Below are 20,979 nucleotides of genomic sequence, written 5' to 3'. Positions count from 1 at the left end.
CTACAAACCCACAAGGTACACTTTGGTGTTTTCTCCACCTTAATGGAGGATAAATCTAGGGCACAGCAAAGCTAAGCATTCACTTGAGTTCACTCAGCCTGCTGACCCGTTAGGTGGCTGGTTCCTGACTGCACTATAAGGTACTGTGTCTCTGTGAAAAGGTGAGATTTTTACAGAATTAGCTCTCTGTCTATAGCTGAAAATGGTCGGAGAGAAAAGGGAACATATTTGTGGAATGTTGGGATCAATTAAGACTTCAAAAATAATGCTGTCAAGAAGGAAGAGAGAAACAAGGGGAGAAAATCTAAAACAGGATCAATAGAGTCACCGAAAAGAAAAAAACCTATTCTTTTGGGACGGAGTGACCTATTTCTTCATGGATACCTGATGAGACACAGAATACACATGCACTGGGAGGAACATCAAGTTTGTAGCATTTCAAATCCCAGTGTCTGCTCAGTCCTTCCTAACTTTCCATCTGGCCTAAGAAGGTGGCAGTCACTAAATACATGATGTTACAGGAGGCGGGGATGCAAACATCGAGGCCAGTTCTTCTGGTTCTTAAAAACTTCAAAGTAAACATACTTTTATAAGGACCGTGTACACAGTACCCACTTCCCACCCTTGAACCACAGCACACAAGTCAAACCCTTGCGTATGATGGACACGCGTTTCGCACGTTCCCAAACCCTGACAACAGGGAGGTTTCGACCTGTTCCTTTACGGTTCAGGGAGGGAAGCAGGTAAAAAACAAAAGACAACTTCAAGCAAAGATAATGCTCATAAAGCAGTACCTTCCTTTACCTGCCTTTCCAACACTAGTTTGAACTCCAGACAATAAAGGGGGCTGGAGAAATGGCTCAGCGGTTAAGAGCGCTGACTGCTCTTCCAGAGGTCCTGAGTTCAATTCCCAGCCACCAACCACATGGTGGCTCACCACCATCTGTAATGGGACCTGATGCCCTCTTCTGGTGTGTCTGAAGACAGCTACAGTGTACTCATATATAAAATAAATACGTCTTAAAAAAAAAAAACTGAATGGATGAGCCGAAGCCAGAGAAACGGACTGTGGTAAACCAATCACACAAGCATGCCCACGCCGAGCACACGCTGCTTTTACGATGGCTCCAAACACCTGAGAAGTACAACCTCACGATGAATTACTAGTTGGTGAGCCTAAACCGTAGGGCGTCCAGCTCTTCCCTCAAGGAGCTTGTTGTCTAATGAAGAGTAAATTACAGTCTTTGGGGGCCGTTTAGACTGCACTCACTCATTAGGGGTTAGTCATATAACGACCACATGTAAGGTATATAATTTGTCAACTTGACCAAAACCTGGATTATGGGGATTAAAAAAAGAGAGAGAAAGAGAAACAGCAATGTATCCAATTACACTCAGCATAATCATGTTACTTTAGGCCCAATAAATTAAAGCAGCAATTACTTAAGTCTTCGAGCAGGGGAGGGATATATTTTGCAAAGAGCTCTGAGCCCTTTTCCCTGAGATGGCTCAGTAGGTAGGGCACCTGCCGTCAGGCCCAACCCTGACTTTGATATCTAGGACCCACATGGTGGAAAGGAAAACTGTACTTCTTTAAATTGCCCTCTGACCTCTGGAAGTCCCACCCCAACGCTATTTTTTTTTAAATTAAGGCTTTGTTTACAAATGCAAAACTAATTTTTCCATAGTCAATTCTGAACTGTGCAACTAGTGAGATACGTTATATAGATTCCGGACCATAAAATAGCACTCCCTTTCAACAGAAATGGCGATTTACCAGGAGAAATAACTCTATGTAGCAAGCATACTGCTAGTGAAAGCAGTAAAGATCACATTTGTCTCTTTGGTTTCCAGAACAGCATGATTTAACCAGAGTTAGGGCCAAAAATGCTTACCTGATTTAAAGGGACATTTTTCATTTCCTCCCTTCCCCTCTTCATTTTACTTCAACCTCCATTCTCTCTCTCTCTCTCTCTCTCTCTCTCTCTCTCTCTCTCTCTCTCTCTCTCTCTCCCTCCCTCCCTCCCTCCCTCCCTCCCTTTTAACACAAATGTGTTTTAAAACACCTTTCACATGGGGTATAGCAGCACATGCCTTTAATGCCAGCAGAGACAGGCAGATCTCTGTGAGTTTCAGGGCAACCTAGTCTACATATTGAGCTCCAAGGCCAGCCAGGGCTGCAGTCATAGATGAGACCTTGTCTCAAAACAAAAACAACAGCAGAAAACAACAAACAAATAAAAACCAATGCTAATGCAAGTCTCCCTGCCAGCAATTAAAAAAAAATTACTCTGAGAATTCCACATACCATGCACATCAGACCCGCTTCCCCGTTCCCATTTCACCAGATGCCTCCAGGTCCCCAGCAGTTTCTTCATACACACAAAATCTCCCTAGCAACCCAGCCATCACAGTGCACCGGAGTTTGGATACAGCAACCCAAACAAGCAGTTTGGATCATGCTCTCCCCCAAGCACCTTGCCCATCAACCTGCACACCCACGTTCTGTGTACCCGCTTTGTGCTTAGAACACTCTTATCCCTGCTTTGCCGTCCAATCTTCTCCTCGTTCTTGATGTGAGGGCTCAGAAATTAGCCCCCCTGAAGCCTTCCCGCACTTTCTTTTTTTTTTTTTTTTTCATGTTCCTTTTTTTTTTTTTCTTTTCTTTTTTTTTTTAATTATTTTTCTTCAACCTTTATTAAATTGGGTACTTCTTACTTACAGTTCAAATGTTATTCCCTTTCCCGGTTTCGGGCAAACATCCCCCTCCCCCCCCTTCCTTATGGGTGTTCCTCCACCCCTCCCCCCATTGCTGCCCTCTCCCCAACAGTCCCCTAGTTCACTAGGGGTTCAGTCTTAGCAGGACCCAGGGCTTCCCCTTCCACTGGTGCTCTTACTAGGATATTCATTGCAACCCTCTCTCAGAGTCCAGGGTCAGTCCATGTATAGTCTTTGGGTAGTGGCTTAGTCCCTGGAAACTCTGGTTGGTTGGCATTGCTGTACATGGGGTCTCGCTCCTTCAAGCTCTTCCAGTTCTTTCTCTGATTGTTCAACAGCTTCCGCTTTCTAAGGGAAAGCGGCACTCTGGATGCACATGGATTTGCCTTGGGTAAGATACCCGGAAGACACAGACATATATGTGCATGCTTCATATATGCAATTCATACTAATGTAATGAATTGAGCCAATAATATAAGTTGCATGAGGATTAATAAAATCACTTACTTTTTAAAGAGTAATCCACATCATCAAAGTGACTCCTGCTACCTGACTTTTTAAAACCCAGCCTTGGTTCCTATGCATCGGCCTCAATTTCCTTGTGAAGGGCACCCTCTGTAAAAACACTTTCAAACTCAGCAAACGTTTGCTGATGGCTATGGCTACTGAGGAATTTAAGGAAATCAGCTCTGGTTGGCGTAGGGTGCCTTCATCTTCAACCGAAGCCTTCAACATCTGTGGAACATTTAGGGAAGAAAGTAACTGATGCATTATTAAAAAAAAAAAATCACTGAATAGTCCATGTGCCTCGGAGAGGAAGCAATAACAAAAGTTTCTACCCACGCGGAGGCACCGTGGCTTTGGGAGTCTCCCAGATCAGTGAAGGGCTTGTCCTTGGTGTGTACTCAGCGGCCACCTGCGTTTCCTGCCTAGGATAATCCGATTTTATTCAGGTAGCAGTAAGAGTTTCTAAAGCATGACTGGGCTATGCAGAGGTATGTTGGTTCTGGGTGATGAAACCCAAATTAAAATCTGAAGTGAGTTTCTAGAAGACTGTCTTTACTGAACAAAGGTAGCGAAATCCACTTAGCCCCCCCACCCCCACCCCACTGCTTCACATCCTGCTTAGAGCTCCGTAGTATGGAGACTGAAATTCAGCAGCCATTGTGGGGCTAAGAGGGAAGGCATAACCAATACACTGAACAATTGAGAAGGCTTTGTTTTCTTCAGCATTTGACGAGGCTATCCAAGAGGACACCAGTGACCCAGTTACGCCAGCTGCAGAATTACCCATTTCTCTGCTATATTAAGAAATGAATGCCCACTAATTGGGAAACGTCGTATTTGTTATTCTGTACCTGTAACAATACATAGGCCCATGCAAACAACATCTTACAAAATCTGAGCATCTCAGGGTTGGTGATCACCAAGAATGGGGGTGGGGGGGGATCCAAGAAGGGAGAGTGCACGGGGATTAGCCAGGCAGAGTAGACAGGGAGTGAACTGGTGAGGTAGTGAGTTAGTGATAAACGTGTTTCTGTTGCCAAGCATTAGCAGGCAGAGATCTGAGGGCACAAATGGGAAAGGGGATCCTGGGGCAAGACAGATGACGTGGATGCCTCTGCAGACAACTGACAGCCATGGCCACAGATACGAGACCAACTGCTGCCATATCGGTTGCTTTACGAGTGGGCAGACACAAAAAAGCGGCACAAAGGAGGTGTTCAGAGACAAAGGGAGACGAGGGGCTCGAAGTGCAATCCTTTTGGAGAACACTGAATTCTCAACACCCCCACCCCCCAAATTTCAATCTTGGTAATAACTGTTTTTATGGCTTCACCAAAATAGTGAGGTGAGAGAACAGGTTCACAGAAGTTCGCTGCAACTGAGGGAGTGTGAGTGGGGGGGGGAGGGAGCCCTCAAATGCTCATCTAGGTAGCAGTACTACATTTACACCGTGAAGGTAAGACATAGATCAAGCAGACTGGATGCAAGGTGAGGAAAAATGCCTCAGGTAAGCCTAATGCAAAAAGGTAAGTAAGGAACCCTGAAGGAGGAAACAAGCGGTCTGTGTGTATATAATGAACTTTCTAGCCCCAAACCCAGAGAGCCATGGTCAAACAGAGAATGGTATGACAGTCCACTCACCACACTGACAGTGACCCATCTGGAGCACTGAACTCTCAAAACAGCCCTACCAATTAAAACAGAGCACAGGTTAAGAATACTGATTCAAGGATAGCGAGAGTTTTATGGTAGGGGTTGGCTCACTGATCTAAGGCATTTGCTACCAAGCCTGAGGACCTCTTGGAGCCCTGAACACACACACTGTCCTGAATTGTGTAAATGCCATACAATTTATAATCATAGAGACTAAAGAAAAATGTGTTTCAGTCTGTTAATTTGTATTTTGAATGGGTCCTTCCATTAATTTTTTTATGTGTATGGGTGTTTTGTCTGTATGTAGGCCATTGCCCGTAGAAATCTGAATTAGATTCCCTGGAACCCAAGTTACAGACAGATGTGGGTGCTGGGAATCGAACTCTGATCCTCCAGAAGAATAGCTAGTGCTCTTAAAACTGCTGAACCATCTGTCCAGCCCCTAAATTTGAGATATTTTGGGAAAAAAATGCCAGAAGCCCACTGGTAAAATACTTGACGTTACATGTTTTTGGGGTGTGTGCTAGGTATATTTGTCAAGCATGTGAAATTTGAGTTCTATCTCCAGCGCGGGTGTGGGTGTGCGCGCGCACACGCACGAGTGCCCTCAAGATTTTTAAGATCTATATTTACATTAGAACACAAGGTAAGATCTGGCTTCTACCTCCATTAAAATGTCTCCTAACTTAAAACAGGGCTGATTAATTTTTTCGTCTAGTGGCAGAAGTGATTATGATGAGAAGTAGTTCACTGAGATCTGAGCACGGTTGGGACAATGCAGCCAGACACGTGTCTGTGCGATCGAGAAGATTTTAACTTTCTGTGACACAGCGTAAATCTAAATACTAGGCTTCAGCAACGAGAGCTAAGGAAACAAGCTGCTATCCTGATGCTTGGAGGTTAAGAGGCGTAGGAGAGCCTTTCAGGGAAGCGAGGGCAAACTGGGAGGTCTTTCCAAACCTCGGCCCCCTCCATGTGCTCTACACACAAACCTCTTTATTTCATCACAGGCGTTCTACAAACGTTCACTGAGCAACTCCCATGGGCTTGTGCGGTACGCCGAGTGCTGAAATGTATTTCACAATGCTAACGAAATGGGTGACAACGACCAGTCAGATGGGAATCATACCTGGAGAGCTGCCACACTACAGGAGAATCAGATGTGCTTAGGAGAGGCCACACGGAGTAGGGCAGACCTGAGACAGGTGAGGAACAGTCTTGAAGACCGGTTCATTAGGAATGAGGCGGGGAGGCAATCCTCGGGAGGTGGGATGCGTGTCTAACAGCTTGGGGACACAAATGTCACAGTGTTGGGATGGGCAGATCACAGGGCGTGTGGATGTGTTTGGGGAGAGCTCGGGGGGACAGACTGGTGGGCACTTCGGTGTCACTGGCAACTTGAGCTGTTTTCCCACAACGGTGAACACTGCGTGCCAGCTCCCACGGCTCCCTTCTGTAAGCCAGTCCTGTCTTTCCAGGAAAAAGAAAACCTGCTTTTCTGCCCAGCCGAGCTCCGTCTTCCACCCACTCTTCAGTAGCTGGAGAGTTTACAGCCAGGTAAAGACATTTTTTCAGGAGGTCCAGTGAGGGTCATCAGCATAGGAATCCGCTTTACATCCTTGATAGTAACCTTTTCCTTCCTTTACCAAGGTTCCAGTTGTGTCTTCCCCCCCTGCCCCCCAATCTGCTCTTTCTAAACTAGTAAAAGCTAGTTTTCTGGAACTAGATTACAGACAGACTTTGGCCCATTTAACAAGGTCAGACTGTTTATTCTTGACAGGATTCTTTCCCACTGCTAAAAGGTACTTTTAAATGCCACATTCCAGACCCGGTGCCAGTAACCCGCTGAAGCATACTTTCCCACAAGAACAGATACCATGTGCAGTCCCTACCTCACTGAAATCACCCAGCCTTCACAAGGTGCAGACAGTATTTAATGCCACCAGGAACTGGAGCAACTGAAGTATATCCACCAAGCACTGGCAAAACACGTCCTCACATTGCATGGCACGGGTAACCTTTACGATGCAATTAATCAAAACAGAAGTGGGAAAAAAAAAAAAAAGAAAGAAAGGAGTTTTAAAAATGAAAAAAAAAATCATGTGGCAGAAGAGGATGAATTTGGAATTTCATGCCACTATCCAAACCTACAAGTCGTAGAGCTTCTTATTCCTTATTTTGGGACTTTTTTTTTTTTTTTAATGGTTGAGCTGTTAAATTTACAGCCCTGTTTTTAGACCCTGCCAAGCCTTCAGAATAAACACATGAGCAGCACTAAAGTAAATTCGCCTACACTTTCCCTTTCTTTCATTTCCCCGAGACGAGAAGGTAGGCTCTTTCTCCACAGCCAACTGTCAGGTCTAACCTTCATACTTACGAGGGATTTAAAAACCATCAGCGCCCTCACAGATGCCAGGCCCAGCAGTAACACTCAGTTTCCATGTCAACCCCTAAAGAACAGAGAGCCGAAACCTGGGGTAAATACAAGGGAAATCCAGGATTACAGAACCAACGGTTAGAAAATAGACCTTAATTTCTGGAGAGACCTGTAGAGTTAGACAGAAATATTACCCTGGCCTTCTCAAGTGCCCTCCTTGGACCAAGTCAAAGGACCTATGATAAAGGAGGTTATCATCAACCTTTCCTTGAGATACCATGGTTACAACAGAGGCCTTGAGAAACCTTAATCTTTAAATAAAGACACAGCATACAGGAAACGTAACTGTACCAGTTAGGGTGGTGAGGGGTGGGGGGTTGTGATCATGAATCAGGAAGGATAAGGCCCGAAGGTTAACGGACACCCAGACAGACATTCGCAATAGAAACACTCATCTGCTGGGGTTCAAGAGGGTCACGTTATTATCAGAAGGGGCAAAGCAGAGTAAGATGATTAAATGATATCTGTGCCTGTGTGTTCACAATTGATGATGCCATTATGCAGGCTGTGCAGTGGGAAGAGCTGGAAATGTACCCACCAATTTACTGTGAAAACAGGGAGTTGGGAAGCAAAGGACAATGAAACATTTGGTGGTATTAGATAATTAGTCGGATAAACTGACGTGTATGCTTGGTGACGAGGAGAGACTAGGAGGTTGGGGCCACACTGTAAACAAATGTATAAGCAAGTCCCAGAGCTGGGATTCATTATTTAGGTACTGGAGAATCAGGCCTCACTGTGTTACTCACCCCCTGTAAAACGTGAGCTGAGCGTCTAAGAACAGGTAGGCCAAATGTTACAAAATTTCATTCGCATATCTTGACTGACATTACAAGATTCTCAAAGCTCAGAGAAAATGAGGTCCGCCTCACACAGCAGTTGTGGACAGCTGCAGACAAGAAGTTCACACAGGCGAAGAATTAAAAAGGACACAAAAGTCCTACTTATAGAAACATTGTTTTTCATGCACTGCCAAGGACCATGCACGCCTCACAGTCTGGGCATGGAAATAATACCTTTGGGTCAGGCATGCTTACAAAGAGGAAGCTGTCTTATTACATAAAGTTACGGATCATTTCCTGACACGGCACTCAAGTGTATTCCCATAGAGATGTTAAAGGCAGGAACATCACAGCTCACCTGTTTTTTTGTCTAGAACTAATACATAACAGTGACCACTTACGAAGGAGCTGGCCTTAGGTGGGCAAATGAATGCCTATCTTTTATGGACAAGGAGAACAGTTATGGATTCCCGTCGCCAGCAGGGCTTGGCGTACTATGCCCACATATCCACACCCGCCTACAGCAGTTTTCCCATACAGTGCAGAACCCACTCTCTTTTGTACATGGGAGAAACTCATACAGTTATCATCGATGGCTGCCGTGACTGTGAGCAGAGTCAGCCTATCAGACGGCGACTCAGCCATGTTTTACGACAGCCGAGAATGAGCCACCGAGGACCTGGGCAAGTTCTCGTGTTTGTTTTGGCCCTGGCATTTTCCACGTACGCAGCCCTGGGAATCCTAAAGAAAATGTGTCCTGTTCCCAGCTCTGCACTGCCCCCATTGTGTTCCACTTCCCTCACCGGTCAAAGTGAAAACGAAACTCACACAAACACCCCATTGTTAGCTATGAAATATGTACTGGCAACTGCAAGTATTAACAAAACAGTCCTGCTTGTGTCACGGCAAGATGTTGAGACCGGAGGGTGTTCCAGGAGCCTTTGCCGCTTCAGAGGTGTGTCCTGAACTTTCGCTGAGGTGCTGAGGCGACAGGACTGTGGGGTTTTTCCATGACACCCATGTAACGCTCTGGGTTTGATTCATTCAGTATGCACTGGCAGCCTCTGGAGGGTTCTGTGGGAGCCACTCAGCTGCCGAGCCTGAGGCTCAAACCGTGCCAGGTCTCCATAGTAAACACAACATGCGCGGAGAGGAAACAAACATAAAGAATTTATTTTCTCGGGTAAAAGATGACATTGTTCTTCAACTCCTGGTCCTACTTCACTCTGTCACTGGAGCGTGCCAACTGGGTGTCCTGGAAGGAGTCTATTCCAGGCACACATACAGAAAACAAGTGCGGATTACTTGATGCACACACATCCAGTGGCCCTGACTGCAAAGGATGGATGGACGGACCGCGCTGTGACCCTTGCAAACATCCCCAGATCCTGGCACAGAGGTGACCGGTGTGGGTTCTCTGGCTCCAGCCTCGATAGATCCATGCGTCACGCGGCTCCGCAGAACGGGAAATTCTTCCTCGATTGCATTTTCCCGTTTCTAAAGATACAATTCCTTGGTGTGACTGATACGTTCTGATCTATTTCCCAATTTTGCCTGTAAGCTCTGAGAGCAAAGACCTTGTCCACTTTAGTTCAGCATCACCTCAGAGGTTCACGGACAGAACCTGGCACAGAGGAGGTGACTGCAATTGTTGACTGAAAGCCAGAACTCCATTTCCTTTCCTTTCCTAGGCATATAAAAGTCTCTGAAATCGAATAGTTTCTCCAGTGTTTACCAAGTGCTAGTAACACAGAGACAGGGACACATGCAAATGCACACATGCGTACACACGTGTGCATGTGTACGTACACACACACACACACACTCTCTCTCTCTCTCTCTCTCTCTCTCTCTCTCCTATTGCACTGGTCTGAGGCAGTGTAAGCAGTTTGAATAGTGTCAGACTGGCAGTACTAAACCTTCAGAGTCTTATCAGTGCCACTGAAAATTCCTTTAATTTTTTTTTTGTACTTCTTATGTCTCTAACAACAGCCTTATTAGGTTTACTACTGTCTTTGGTGATTATTACACGGGACCTTCAACACGGAAGACGTGGATGGACTCAGAGAAAGAGCTTCGGAGGAACGTCACATGGGAAAAAACACCGTAAAGCTTTTACAAAGATCTAAGAGTACAAGCTACTGTTAAAACAAAGCAAGCAAACAAACAAACAAACAAACAAACAAACAAAACCCAGTCGTATAGAGAAATTGAATGAAACAGTGAAGAAATTAGTAAAAGCTGTTTAGTAATTCTCCCATTCCTTTACTTGGAAGATGGTCTTCTAAAGCTTGCTAATATCAAAATACGAGTTAGAAATAATGTCCTTGGGGTTGGGGATTTAGCTCAGTGGTAGGGCGCTTGCCTAGGAAGCGCAAGGCCCTGGGTTCGGTCCCCAGCTCCGGGGGAAAAAAAAAAAAAAAAAAAAAGAAATAATGTCCTTTAGTAAGCAGAGGTACAGTATTCCCTCAGCTCTCTGTTCAGGACAAAAACTGTGAGTCAGTCAGGTGACTGGCTCAGCAAGGAGTATTACTATAAATGCAAGACCTGGGGTTCAAACCATCTATCAGTCCTCACATAAGACCAAACCACGGCGTGTAACTTCCATGATGTTTCCTCAGAGTCCAGCCAAGGACTCAGTCAACACCATGATACAGAATGAGCTTGGTTATTTGAAAGTTTGACCCAGTCCTTCACTTTAATACCCGGGAGTAGCTATGTGGAATACTGAAACCATTAAATGTATAAGCAATTCTTTCCTGATTTTTCTAATGACTCAAACGCATGTGTCTACATGTTGGCATTTCTTAACTTATTCATTAAAACGTATTTCTTAAATGCCCAGGAGAACATCCAGGTGGAACAAGACCATCTCACGTCAAATGACTCACCGCTGTTTTATAAATAAAAGCCCCAAATAACTACCAACAAGATAGAAAATATTAGGAAAGCAATTTCTCCAGGGGCTGGAACAAAGGCTTAGAGGTTAATAGCAACTGCTGTGCAACCACGAGGTCTGGGGTTTGGACCTCCAGTCCCCACATAACAAGCCAGGCATCCCACAAATAACTCCAACTCTGAGGGAACTGGCTGTCTCTTCTGTACTCCTCATACAAACACGTTCATGTACCCTGACAAGCTGACATACATTCATGCCCGCCTGCCCGCCCACCCGCACGCATGCATGCACACACGAGCTCTCTCTCGTCTTTTTGTTTTTTAAAAAGAGAGTATGCTAGTAAGGAAAAAAAAGTAGGTTTCTGAAGGGGTTTGCAGTAAAGGCTATGTGAGTCAAGCCTTGGGAATGAGCAATATATACATTTTTTTCACAGCAGTTAAGATGGTGGTCTCAGGTCAGTTAACTTGCAAATCTCTTGCCGGTCTGCAAATTAAGTGGTTTTCCCTTACCTTGTGTGACATAACCTACTGTAAAATGGGTATTTCTAGGCAGCGGTGTGTAGCCTATTAACGGAATGCTAAAAATAAATTATCAATTCAGTCTGAAAAACAGTGATTCTGTTTTTATACATGTATGTAAAAACCAAAGCATTATTTTATCAGGTGGGTTTTTTTTCCCCAAAGCAGAAAAAATACTAACAGTGGGAAATATTTTAAAATGCAGTACCCTGAAGAAAACAAGCCCCTTAATATTACCATTAAATTCCAAACATTCTTTAGAATGAAGCCTTTCCCCTTTTTTATGTCGCTATGAGAAATATAAAATAGACGATACAAACTAGACATCAAGTAGCAAGAGATATATGTTTCCCATTGGCCTCTGCTTGGGATATGAAATCACTGGTCTGTATTTTTCTGCCAAGTTTCAGCAAGAATGGGGTGTCAACATGTCACTCAAAAGCTGGGTTTCCATTCTTCAAATTTAACAAGGGAAAAAAAGTTAAGCAAAACCTAACTGGGTTTCCTGTTTTTATTTATAGTTATATAGCCAATTTGGGGGGAATGAAGATGACTCACCAACCCCCCCCCCAATTAAGGTGCCCGAGGAATAGTTCCTTCATGTGCTCTCTCATGATCCTCTTAATCACAAAGCCTATTCAAGCTTCTCCCCAGGGCCCCCCAAAACATGCACAGTAACTTCCTAGGGAAACACAAAGCCTACCTCACCCTTCCCATTGGGGAAGCACACAGACTCAAGTCCTTTCTGGTGTGGTAAAAGCCAAGGGCTTGCTTCACTCCACCCAAAGCTGAGGCCCATTCTTTAAATATCCACTTGGGCTTGTCTTCTCTGAGGCACCGGCAAATGCTGAGCAAAGTAAGATTTATCTTTCCCAGAGCACAAGGTATTTCAGAGAATGCTCCAAAGCAATCTGGTGCCGTGGTAAAGTACCCAGTGCCAAGAAAGGAGGGTTTGTAGGCCATGGGATTTCTAAGCTTGGCACAGGGAGGAAAAGAGGAGGAGGAGGAGGCAGAAGTAGGTTGTGTAAGTTGAATGTTCTTCCTGACCAAGTGACTTCTCTCCACTGTCTCCACTCCTGAACATCGCCTTGCGGCTGACATGGCAGGAAGCTGGGGAGGCTGTCTGAGGGCAGCCTTCCTACAGCTTTATTCTCTGTGTGCACCTCCTGTGTGCTAGTAACACAGCGAAGGAAGATTGCTTTACTTCTAGCTACTCACAAATTTACTATATATGCAGCAGGTTATAAGAAAATAATTGTTAATACTGACTACCAGTGTGTCCTCCTCTTAGAGTCTGTAGACTTCAACAAGATGGGCTACAAAGAGAAACTGGAGCTAATTAAGGACGAGGGCTATTATAGCCCTGCATCTGAATGAGACCAAGAATGGGAAGACTTAAGTTCTCTGCCAAAACAGGTCCTCAGGTCCTCTCTACTCTGGCCCATGTGAAGCCTCCATCGGGCTGGGAAGGGTTACTCATTCAGGTCATTCAGGTTCACTGTCAAGTTAATTTCTCTAGTCTCTGAAGCATCACAGCTTCAGAGGAGTGCGTTATCCTGCCTGGGCAGGTGGTGTGGCTGTTTCTCAGGTTACACTGCTGAACACAGGTGGCACCCCTCCTGCCTGCCCTACCCTGACCTGAGCTGTGCCTTCTACATTATGTATGCCACTTAAAAAACAAGGTTATAGCAAAACACGTTTGGAAGCATGGACCTGACTCCTTCCTAGTGGCTAAGAGACCAGCGGGCTATTTCTGCAATTAGTTCCCATCCATAACAGACCCAGTCAGATGTGTCTGAAGTCAGAGTCAAGCAAAGCCCTTGCTTTCCTCTTAGCCACAGCTAGTAGAAGAGCTCACAGACTAAGTGTGGGCAGAAGCAGCATGAGGAACATGGAGCGGGGCAGTTTGTCAATGGAAACAGGAAATCTAAGTTTAACGAACGGACAGCGATCTCGCTTACCACTGAGGTAAGGGCCATCTGAAAACTGTAGATGCGGGCAAGGCCGAAGTCAGCCAGTTTTATTTGTCCACTGCTGGTCACCAGAATGTTCTGCGGCTTCAGGTCACGATGCACTACTCTGTGAGAATGGAGGAAGTCCAGACCTCGGAGAAGCTGAAACATCATATCCTAAGGGAGACAACAAACATCCATCAACAGATGCTCAAAGCAGTGGGCACTAGCCACGGAATCCCCAGTGGTCACCTCAAGTGAGGCCAATGTCCCCATAGGACACTGTGAAGCACTTAACTCCCAACGTGTATTGTATTAAGAAAGGACAGCTTAAAAATGGTTTCCCCCCGTATAGGAAATGTTCCTCAGACCAACGCTGGGGAGGGGGAACGGGGAGGTCTGAGCAGACTTAGGGCATTGAATTTTACTTCACATACTTTTATTTATTAAGTAATTTCAGCTGTCAGTATACAGCAAATAAAATAATTTCAAATGGTTATTATTTTTTTTAGTGTTTATACCTAAGAGCCACTTTTCTTAAAGTTTTCTGTTTAGCAATTTATTTAGCGTAAACCACAACACTGAGTTTAAGTCGCCCCATTTTCATAGGTCAAGAAACTAATATACTGAAGTAAGCTACATATTGGTTCAAGGTCACAACACCAGGGTTTTGATTTAGTGAAGAATATAAAACAAAACAAGAACACAAAACAATTGAAATCTCGTAATACAGTCCTTTATTAGCTAAACGAAGAAGGACATCACACAGAAAGCAAAGCAAGCTATTGGACTCCGTGTTTTCACTATGGCTGCTCCTCCTGCCATCTCTACCCACCACAGATGGTAAGCACCTGAGCTATGAGACAAAATAAAGCTCTTCTCCTTCAAGGAGCTTCCAGTCAGATACCCCATCACAGCAACATTAACAGTTAATAATACAAAACTGGTATGGGAAGAGCCATTGTTGCCGTGGTAAACCTGGCCACCTGACTCACGATGGTTACAAGTGGTCTGTGGGGAAGCATGTATAAGCTGCAGGCCAGAGGAGGTCTAGGATGCTGTAGCAACACTCCAGTGGGAGTGTGCAAGGCCAGAGTGCCAAATGTGGACAATGGACTGTGATCACAAGCCTTCAGATGCAACAAGAATTCAATCAGGGATTGGACTGCAGATAATTGACGAGATAAATAAACATGACTGAGTTCCGCTGTATCCTGAATGTCTGATGGAGGCTACACTTAAACCTAACAGGACTGTTAGGCAGAAGATACTTTAAGATGCCAGGAGTGAGTTTCAGTCATACCTCCCGTTCTTCCCTTTTGCAATCAATGGGAGTGTCTACTCCAGTTACTATACGTTGTAAGAATGTAACTTGTTTCCTGCCTTTGCAGGGGCTCAAGGCTAAGAGTCCTCCCTGAATCTCAGGAGACTTCGGATTTTTGAACAGTGTTCCGCTTATTACTGCTGGGGATTCTTGAAACTAGATTGAATAAAGTTGGTATTAAAAGAAGATACTTTAAGAGAGTCCAGGTTGTCCTGCGGTCACTGATCACTGTATTTAGACAGGTTTAGAGTAAGATTTCAAAACCAAAAATGGAACAAGATAGTGCAAAAAAAAAAAAAAGAAAAAAAGAAAAAGAAAAAAGAAAAATCTGCAGCTTGAGAGCACAGAGTGCCTTAGAGCCGTGGACAGGGCTGAGGATGTGAAGTGAAAGCAGTCATAACTGTAAAAAGAGATCAATCAGTGCCGAGAAAGAGAAGCCACACTTCCCATGAAGGCGGTAAGCAAGGTGCCTCTGAGATCCCACTCATGGAAGAGGTCAGAGTATAAAACTATAAGCTCATTTCAAAACCTGACATCTGAAAGAGAATCCCAGATTTAAAAGCAATAAGCCCGAACAAAGAACAGCATCGCATAGATCCCCTATTTCAAAGGGCTGCACAGGGAAACATTTCCCCTGGTTTGCTGGGCAGGTGCTTGGACGCCACTGCAGCTACACTCGCAGAGGGCTATGCTCCATCTCAAGCTGGCATCAGAACTCATCAACCACACGGTGCTGTTCCCAGGCAAGCAGAATGCAGTAGTTACAAAGTAACGGATGTTCACCCCAAGGTTCCAGGAAAACAAGAAAAAAGAAACAACGTGCAGCAGGGATGGAGTAGCTGGAAAGAAGATATAAGAGGTTGATGTTACAGCTGTGGAGAAGTCTATCTCTAGTTCAATGGAGACTACACATTATTGGAGATGCTAGGAATGAGTTTAGGCAATGCCTTCCTTGCTGTCTTCCTGTTCTTCCCTTCTGCAACCAATGGGAGTGTCTATTCCAATTGCTATATATACGTTGTAAGAATGTAACTTGTTTTCTTTACAGCTCACAGCTAAGAAGAGTGCACCCTGAATCTCGGGAGACTTTGGAATTTTGAACAGTGTTTGACTTACTACCACTGGGGATTCTTGAAACGAGGCTGAATAAAGTTTGTGTTAATTATGGAGTGGCCATGAGCTTGTGAGGGCCAGGAATGGAGTGCTCGTTAGCTGGCTTAGGCCAGGAGAAATGTCTTGAGAGCATAGCTGGCTCACTCCTGGCTTGGCTTCTCTGTTTCTTGACTGTCTCCTACTTTAGCTGCTATAGCTGTCACCTGCCACCACCACTGTGACTTCCTCGCAATGACAGGCTCTTCTAAACCGTGAGCCCAAATTAATCTCTCTCCAACTGAGTTGCTACTGTTCAATATTTGATTAGGGAAGCAGTAAAATAACTAAGACCATCACTAAATCAGTTTACTGAGAACAACACTGGTTGGCGGGTGTGTGTGTGTCATTTTCTACAGTTTCGAATTCTCTCTTCTTAAAATCAAATCTTTAGTTTTTCCACCTGTCACATGGAGAAAACAGCATTTACTTTTCTTAGTAAGAGCTTCAAATCAACCAACATAATGAAACATTTGAGGATAGTCTCAGACACATAGTAAGCATTTAGCAGATGGGAATTATTAGGAGGGGAACGGCTCTTTGCCTCCGGTTTCCTGGGAGAGACAGATTTGAAAACAACTAAAGGAACATGTGGCCAACACTGTAAGGTCAGTGTCCACGAGGTGCGAAGAGGGGACATGCAATGATACGGGAGTGTGGATATGGTTTCTGGTGTCCCCTAATGGGCATTCTGAGCTGGCAGGAGCTACCTCCTAAGCTTCCAAATGTGGGTATCTTGGAGAGGGCTTACTCCAGTGAGGGGTAGCCGTGCAATACTTGGGGACTAATATCAGTCAACAGCAGTGTGAAAATGAACCACAGGATGCCAGAGTGAGCCATCTTTTGCAGAGGCAAATCCATCTTTATTGGGAACACATGCACACAGCTTGTAAGCACTGGATTTATAAAAAGCATGACTAACTTCAAGTAATGTCATGCTGGCTCATCATCCTAACTTCCTGTCCACTACGCATCATTCTCTTAAAGTAGCACAGGGAGAGAATCTGCTTGGTTCATGTTGCACTGTTCAAACAACGTAAGCAGACAATTCACAGTATTAGAGCTAAAACTCGGACTAACTTGTTAATTAATAAAGCCCACATGAGCTTATAAAAAGCTAGAACTATAGAATAAAAAAGTACTCATTGCCCTTGTGTTTTAGCACAAGAAATGTGTGCAGCAGAGGAGGAAAACCTACTTCTAATATAACTACTGAGGACAGAGAAAATGTCACTGTCGAAAAATCTTTGCGGATCTTTGTTTTTTTTTGACAGGACATACATATATTTATAGAAATAAAAAGTGTATTTAAATGACAGTTAACATGTATATGTTATTTTGTGTTAGATTGCAATTTAACAGTGGAGGAACAAATGTGACTCCAAAAATTTGTCCCTAGACTTCACACACACACACACACACACACACACACACACACACACACACACACACAAACAAAAAACTATTAGGAAGATGTTGTGAGTTACTTACTACTTTTATACAATTTTTTTTAGTGGCTATATAGTCTTCTTTCCTGAGGTATGTCATAAATATATTACTTAGTTTTATTTAGTGTCATTTTGGCACCTATAGTAGAGGTCAAGCTCTTTGTTTAAAGCAGTGGTTCTCACTCTGGGTTGTAACCCCTTTTGGGGGTAGAAAGACCATAGAAAACACATTACAACTTATAACAGTAGCAAAATTAGTTATCAAGTAAAAAGGAAAATAATTTTATGGTTGGGGGTCATCACAATGTAAGAAACTATATCATCAGACTGCCTTCAAAAACGACACAGACATATTTATTTATGAGTGCTTAGGTCTTATAGCTAGCTAGGCTTGTTCCCAACTTGCTCATATAGCTTAATTAATTAGCTTATTCTAATCTATGTTCTGCCATGTGTCCTGTTACCTCTCCTTCAGTCCTGATACCTATTCCTTCCTTTGTGTGTAGTTGGTGAATCTCCAGCATCTGATTCCTTCCCAGAGTTCCTCTCTCTACTTGGATGCCCTGCCTTTCTCTCTTGCCTCATGTGTAGGCCCATAACCCTTTATTAAGCCAATCAGAAGGCAATGGAGAAAAATGTTTACGAAACTGTGAGACAGGTGATGCTTGATAAAAACAAACAAACAAAAAAAAACAACAACCCAACAACAATACCAAAGTGTGGACAGTATTTAGCTCTTTGCTGGCACAGAAATCAACATTTGAATAACACAGAGACAACATTTACACAAGTACACAAGAACACTATGTCCACAAAGGGGTCTCGGCATTAGGAAGGTTTAAAGCCACTGGTTTAAGGGCTAATGTGACTTGCTAAAATCACACCTAGCATGGATTAAGAGAATGGAACCACATAACCTCTCTCAGTCAGTCCGTGCTAATGCTCCTGGGGGTGGTGGCTCTATGTAAGAATTTACTACGGTCAATAGGACAAACCGGCAAGCAATGGATTGGGAAAAGATCTTTACCAATACTACATCTGATAGAGGGCTAATATTCAATATATACAAAGAACTCCAGAAGTTAGACTCCAGAGAACCAAATAACCCTGTTAAAAATGGGCTGCAGAGCTAAACAAAGAATTCTCAACTGAGAGACATTGAACATCGAAGAAGCACCCAGAGAAATGTTCAACATTCTTAGTCATAAGGGAAATGCAAATCAAAACAACCCTGAGATCCCACCTCACACCAGTCAGAATGGCTAAGATCAAAAACTTAGGTGACTGCAGATGCTGGTGAAGATGCGGAGAAAGAGGAATACTCCTCCATTGTTGATGGGATTGTGAGCTGTTACAACCACTGTCGAAATCAGTTTGGAGGTCCCTCAGAAAACTGGACTTAGTACTAACTGAGGACCCAGCTATACAACTCCTGGGCATATACCCAAAGATGCTCCAACCTATAACAAAGACACATGCTCCACTATGTTCATAGCAGCCTTATTTATAATAGCCAGAAGCTGGAAAGAACCCAGATGTCCCTCAACAGAGAAAAGGATACAGAAAATGTAGTACATCTACACAATGGAATATTACTCAGCTATCAAAAATAATGACTTTATGAAATTTGTAGGCAAGTGAATGGAACTAGAAAATATCCTGAGTGAGGTAATCCAGTCACAGAAAAACACACATGGTATGCACTCACTGATTAAGTGGATATTAGCCCAAAACCTTGAAATAACCAAGATATAATTCACAGACCACATGAAGCTCAAGAAGAAGGAACACCAAAGTGTGGATGCTTCAGACCTTCTTAAAGGAGGGAACAAGTGTTTATTCATTCAAAAAGTAAAGATAAGACACACAACGTAGACAGTACCACTTAGTGTTCTCCTTATAATACACCTTTGCAAGGATGTTGTTACAGATTCTTCAGAACTGCCTGTAATATGAACAGTTTGGATTTCACAGGACGGACTGGCCCTTTATAAAGCCCCAACCCCTCCATAAGCGTAATATCTTGTTCTCAAAGAGTGTTTGAAGTCTGCAGTTTAAAATGCCACATGTAAAGCGGGACTTGTCCCGCTAACCTGGTGGCAGCAGAGTGAACGAAGGCAGGTGTTATGGGTACAGGAGGTTTGGTAGAGGCTACCTGAGCCAGTCCATGGTTAAGTCAGGAGGAGAGGAGATGACTTAGAGCAGCAGTGAGGGCCAGAACCAATTTTCCCTATTACCAGTATTGAGTAACATATGGTTGTTGGTTGTAGTAAAGCATTGACTTACTATCTTGGACCATTTTAACTTTATGCTCAGTACTAAGGCATTCGCATTACCTGGGAGCCAACCCCTATAACTGCTTCATCTTGCAAAACTTGAAACACTGCAGACTCCACCACAACTCCTGCTTTCCTCTCCTCTCTCCCCCGACAACTACTTTTCCTCTGATTTTTCTCTAGAAACCTCATATATGGAACCACAGCGTATCGTTTGGGAATGGCCCGTTTACTTAGAGTAAGTCTCTGTGGTGTGCTGTGTATCAGCTTGTCTTTTGCAAGGCTTGCACAGTATTTAAACACATCAATTCCCACCCATTTATCCTTGGATGAACACGGACTGCCTCTGTGTGTTGGCTTCTGTGAAGCAGACTGCTTCTAGTCTAATTTGCAAGCTCCTCTTCCAATGTTTTTGTTTCCATGCTCTGATTGGTTTGCTGGATATACTCCTAGCACCTTTAAAATCTAGGTTCTTCACCAAACAGTGTGATATTGTTAAATATATGACCAAACAGAGAATAGCACGGCCATGTTGAGGTCCCATTCAGGGAATCAGGAGGGCTCTCCCCGGGAGATTGTGCTCACTGCTTTCTACACTCTGGGAACACCCGTGAAGGACAAGTACACCAAACTTACACTTTTGACTTAACTCAAAGCTCAACAGGCTCCCTGCTCTTATTTCGTTCTCTGACCAATTTCTAATGGTCTTGACAATCTTCAGGGACTTCCACACACAGTCACGCACGGAGAAGACTGACTTCTCGCATCGGTCAGCAAGAGAAGGTTGCCCTCAAAACCAACAAAGAGCAAAAGCCTCTTAGGAAGAGAGACGTGGGCTTAAGGCAGACTCTTAAAGCATTCGGTTCTATGAATGGTGAATTTAAAGTGGGCAATTAACCAAAGCTTGGAGACAGGCTCCAAGAGTCACACATGAACTTTGTTCCAAAGAAGAGCATGGTTAAGCTGTGTCACATTGGCTTCCTCTTTGCTTGGTGCCCGTCAGTGGGCATGAGGGAAATGACACAGCCAAGCAGTGAGTCAAGCCACATCACAGCACCTCACAGAGAAACAAAGGCCGGAGACCTCAGAAGTGCAGGCGCTCCACTGCTTCAGTCAAACGGATAAAAGCATGGCCTATGTGGCCTTAGTTACTTATTTCATACTTGGTATAAATTTAATTCACCAAATGGCAGTTTAAGGTGTCTGCATTATTATTTATTTCCCCCCTAGAGACAGCAAAGACTCTGCCCCAACTATGTAGAAATGAGAAGAAAGCCACTTTCAGCAAAACTCAAGATGGCACTGGTCTTCAGGGG

The 20,979-nt window shown here is 44.0% G+C and overlaps 1 protein-coding gene across 1 annotated transcript in view; it reads right to left on the bottom strand.

Moving 5' to 3' along the window:
• Positions 1–20,979, bottom strand: part of Cdk6 (cyclin dependent kinase 6) — a 180,446-nt gene that overhangs the window by 73,146 nt on the left and 86,321 nt on the right. The window contains exon 4 of the mRNA XM_032906991.1: positions 13,476–13,643. Within this exon, the coding sequence (XP_032762882.1) occupies positions 13,476–13,643 (168 nt within the window). The remainder of the gene's footprint in view (positions 1–13,475; positions 13,644–20,979) is intronic.

The sequence above is a fragment of the Rattus rattus genome, chromosome 6 (genome assembly GCF_011064425.1).
Source record: "Rattus rattus isolate New Zealand chromosome 6, Rrattus_CSIRO_v1, whole genome shotgun sequence".
NCBI classification, from domain to species: domain Eukaryota; kingdom Metazoa; phylum Chordata; class Mammalia; order Rodentia; family Muridae; genus Rattus; species Rattus rattus.
The sequence above is the reverse complement of the archived record's forward strand: the minus strand, read 5'-3'. Positions and strand labels throughout refer to the sequence as shown.